This window comes from Stigmatopora argus, chromosome 14 (assembly GCF_051989625.1).
Source record: "Stigmatopora argus isolate UIUO_Sarg chromosome 14, RoL_Sarg_1.0, whole genome shotgun sequence".
Taxonomy (NCBI): Eukaryota; Metazoa; Chordata; class Actinopteri; order Syngnathiformes; family Syngnathidae; genus Stigmatopora; species Stigmatopora argus.
In genome coordinates this window covers 1,790,496-1,794,441 of record NC_135400.1, presented here as the reverse complement: position 1 = coordinate 1,794,441, position 3,946 = coordinate 1,790,496, and the positions used below count along the sequence as shown (strand labels likewise).

Genomic DNA, 3,946 nt, shown 5'->3' with positions numbered 1-3,946 from the left:
GATTAATGTAAATAATAATTATCGTAATTTTAAGTTATTTTCATTATTGTTATGAGTAGTGGTCCCTAGTAGCGGTTGGTGGTGGTAATAGTAGTATAATTTTATTCATAAAAATAATGCAAAAAATCTCAAAGTATACTGCACATTTAAGTGGTACAAATTGTATAAATTAGGCAGCATTGTACAAAGGCCTGTCTACACTTTAAATAAAATGCAAAAGTGCTCTGTATATGTTTTAGTTTTTTATTATCATATTAGAAATCACCTATGAAAATATGTATATAATAAATAATTTCGTTTCGCTATTAAATAATTTCAATAAATATTGTTTAAAACTCGAATCAGCAACATGTCTTTGCTCCTGATACGCTCACAGCAAGATGCACGGGAAGTTTTTTTCCCCCCCATATCATTTTCTCAATTAAAATTTTCCAAAAGCAGCCAGTGATAACAAGCACTTCCTGAGAATTCGGATTAAAGAAATTCTAATGGCTATGAAATATTTTATTGTATGTTACGTTCACATTCCTGAAATGAGGGAAGGGCGAAAATATGAATGTAATTTGTAAATTTTTAAAAATCAGTTTCACTATCACCCGCCGTATGTGACGGGACAAAAACATCGTGGTAAAGGATGAAAATATAGATAATAAGTCTGCCATTTCTTTCTTGATAAGTTCGGGAATATTGCTCGTTTTTTATAAACAATGTTCCTTCTGGGCGAGCGTGTTGTATGTATTATTATTATTTAAACTATCAAAAGTTGAGATGCTGAAGGTCCATGGTACACAGTGTGCTTGTGAACAAGTCGAAGTCTTCTTCCGAGAAATCTACCGGGCTATCCAGAGAACTCTGAAGGCTGGGTGACATGCAGACCTCCCCCGCAAAGAAAGTCAGGTCAGGGAGCTCGGAGTTGACCGAGGAGGATGGTATAGACGAGTTTGGTCCGTCGCAGAAAAGGGGATGAGATACTACGATTGTGCTGGTCTCGCTCAGATGTTTTGCGCTGGTGCAATCACGTGAGTTTTTAGTATTAATCTGCTCCGGGGAGTAGTACTTGGCAGCAGAATCACAGGAATCAGAAGTATTCGACAGAGTTGGCAGGTCCGGGTAGCTAGATAGGCTTCCCTCCTCGAGCGTGGGATGCACATTGTCCCCGCTGTCATGGGCGTGGGTGGCGGGATCAGCGGCCGAAGATGGATTACTGCTCCCCCCCTCGCCTTCCGAAAACTCGCGGGTGCCAGATCCCTCAAGCGGCTGGCTCGAGTATGGTGATGACGCATCTGCCCCTTCGAGCGGCTCGATACAACTTGGTTCGCCGGATTCCTGGCATTCTGCTCCTCCTTCGCCACCACCATCTCTGTGGTGCGTCGTCTGCCGCTTGTGTTTCATCCGCCGATTCTGGAACCAAACTTTAACCTGCCTCTCGGTCAAATCCAATAGGGCGGCAATCTCTACCCTTCTAGGTCGGCAAAGATACTTGTTGAAGTGAAACTCCTTCTCGAGCTCCAGCAGCTGCGTGTTGGTGTAAGCAGTGCGCAGCCGACGGGATCCCGCTCCTCCGACGTCCAGGCACGCCTGATTGGGATCTGAACGAGATACACGATAAATAAAGAATACGAATTAACTGTTCGGAAGAGCTGGATGAAGTGGCAGGGGAGAGGGATGTCTCGGCTTTCCTGCTGTAGCTGCTGCCTCCGCGACCCGACCGGATAAGCGGAAGGAGATGAAGATGAAGAATTGACTTTTTATTTTAATGTGTGACGAATATATGAATTTTATTTTTCATTCATTGCTGCCTGCTGGTTTAAAATACTTCACTCCCCTTCAAAATAATTAAAACTGTGACTGCTGGCTCAGGAATAACGCTGGAATGTGATCATAAGAAAAGTCTCTACTCTTAAACACTAAATTAAACAACCAGAAATTCCGACAGAGGGGTAGAAAGCCCAAAATACGGAAAAACGCATGCAGTAACTTGCTTCGCATGATACTAAATACACATTATAATCTTTCGCCCCACAAAGTGCGCCTACTGCGAGCGACTGTGTGGAATCAGAAATGCAAGAGATTCTATTGAATTAAGAAACTGGGAATAGTAAGAGAGGCACCGAATGCAGCGATTTTTTGTCGTCTCTTAAAACAGACGAAACCAATTAAATAACGAGTAAAATAAAACACGGAATCGGAATAGTGTGTGTGCTTGCGTGTGCGCGTACGTGTCAAAAGGAAATAAATATTACTTGGATAGATTGTATATGGAATTAAATTGGAAGCCAAATAACATAAACGATTTATGCCTAGCTGTTCTAATTTTACTGGTGTGTGTATAATTACATACAGCCCCCACCCACGTTATGACGCTATGCGATACCATAATATGGCCATATCTTGAGCAAAATTATATTCTATACAGTATTAAAGGGCATAAAAGGAAAATTTTAATGATGCGAAATGAGTAATAATATGAATAACTAACGAATATAGAACATCTCTTGAATATCCACCCATGGAGTTATATTTAAATAATATTTATTATATGTGATAGTGGATATATATAGTGCGTCTCTAACTTAATGTGGCCATTTAAGAACGATAAACAACATTGGAGAAGATTATACACAGTAGTGCACAGCATAACGTAGTGATCTAAAATGGCTCGTCTGTTTATACATCACTGCAATGCACAAGACAAACATATAGACAGCCGTGAATTTCAGACAATTTCATCTTTGAATGATACATGTATGCAAATAATTTATACGTTTCAATGTTTGATAAAAGGCAAGCCTTCGGTTTAACACGTGAAACTTATTTTTCACGGCCCCATACAGACACCTCCCGGCATATACCGACCTGTGGGTGACTCAATGCCCGCCGAAGAGTACCCGGAGCCTGTCGGAGACGACGAGACGGCTGGGATGATTGATCCGCCAGCAAAGCCGGTACCACACCCGCGTTTGAGGCATTTTTTAGATGACTTCTTCTCCTTCATCCACGGGAACTCGTGAGGCAGCGGTCCCGCGGTAGAGGATGCGCTTGGGGTGGGGGCCTGGCCAGTCGGGTACGGCTGCCGTGTAAATCGGTGGAGCGTCTGGGGGCCATTGCCATTAGCGCTTCTCTGGTTCTGTTGGTTCCTTGATGCTGATCTTGGATGGTTGGCTGTGCAAGGGTTGAGGCTGGTGATGGTGTTTTCGAAGGGAGGCGGAATTACTGTCGACTCCTTGATTGATGAAGTTTGAAATGACTCCAGGACGGTAGGAAAGGATGTCAGGCACTCTGCTAGCGACGGTTGGCTGTTAATAAAACCGATCTCTCTTTCAAATTCAAAATTCATAGCTCCTTCAAACCGATATAACTGTCAAACAAAGAGCCTGCGAAAAATCCCTTCCTCGAAATAAAAAGCATAACACGCACCCACATACGTACACATTCATGCAGACATCTATAGCCCTGGTACAGTTTAAAATTAAACCACATTAAAAAAAACAACAACACTGAGACAGAGCCTCCAGCGGCAATTGCGTGAATTCGAGTGGGAATATTATAATTGTGCATATTATTGATATTACTAGCGTATATGGACCTGGGTAGGCAAAAGTGAAGAACTATGGGGTGAAAATGCAGTCAATTTCTTGTCACGTGACTTGAAGAACCAATAAAAAGCCTAGGCCTGGTAGCGGAGTTGACTGTGGATAGCTGCATAGTAATCATTTTGTTTAAATGTGGTGAACGAGGCTATACCACAAAACACCGCTATTGTTTTGTCACACTAGGGGTGTATTCAGTAGCAAGATAAAGCCTAAAGGCTGCTGGCGGCCATGTGGGCCGTGTAAGTGACGTGTTGGTGGATCCCAGGGTTGAGTGCAAACAAAAGAACATCGCTGGATTTATGTATTTATATATATATATATATATATATATATATATATATATATATATATAT

General features: G+C 42.0%; 1 protein-coding gene across 1 annotated transcript; it reads right to left on the bottom strand.

Moving 5' to 3' along the window:
* Positions 1–491: 491 nt before the first annotated feature.
* hoxb2a (homeobox B2a) lies at positions 492–3,372 on the bottom strand. Its single transcript, XM_077619576.1, has 2 exons — positions 2,857–3,372; positions 492–1,589 (listed from the first exon to the last, which is right to left on the bottom strand). The coding sequence occupies exons 1-2, from the start codon at positions 3,335–3,337 to the stop codon at positions 757–759; spliced, it is 1,314 nt and encodes a 437-aa protein (XP_077475702.1). The 5' UTR covers positions 3,338–3,372; the 3' UTR covers positions 492–756.
* Between the last annotated feature and the right edge of the window lie 574 nt (positions 3,373–3,946).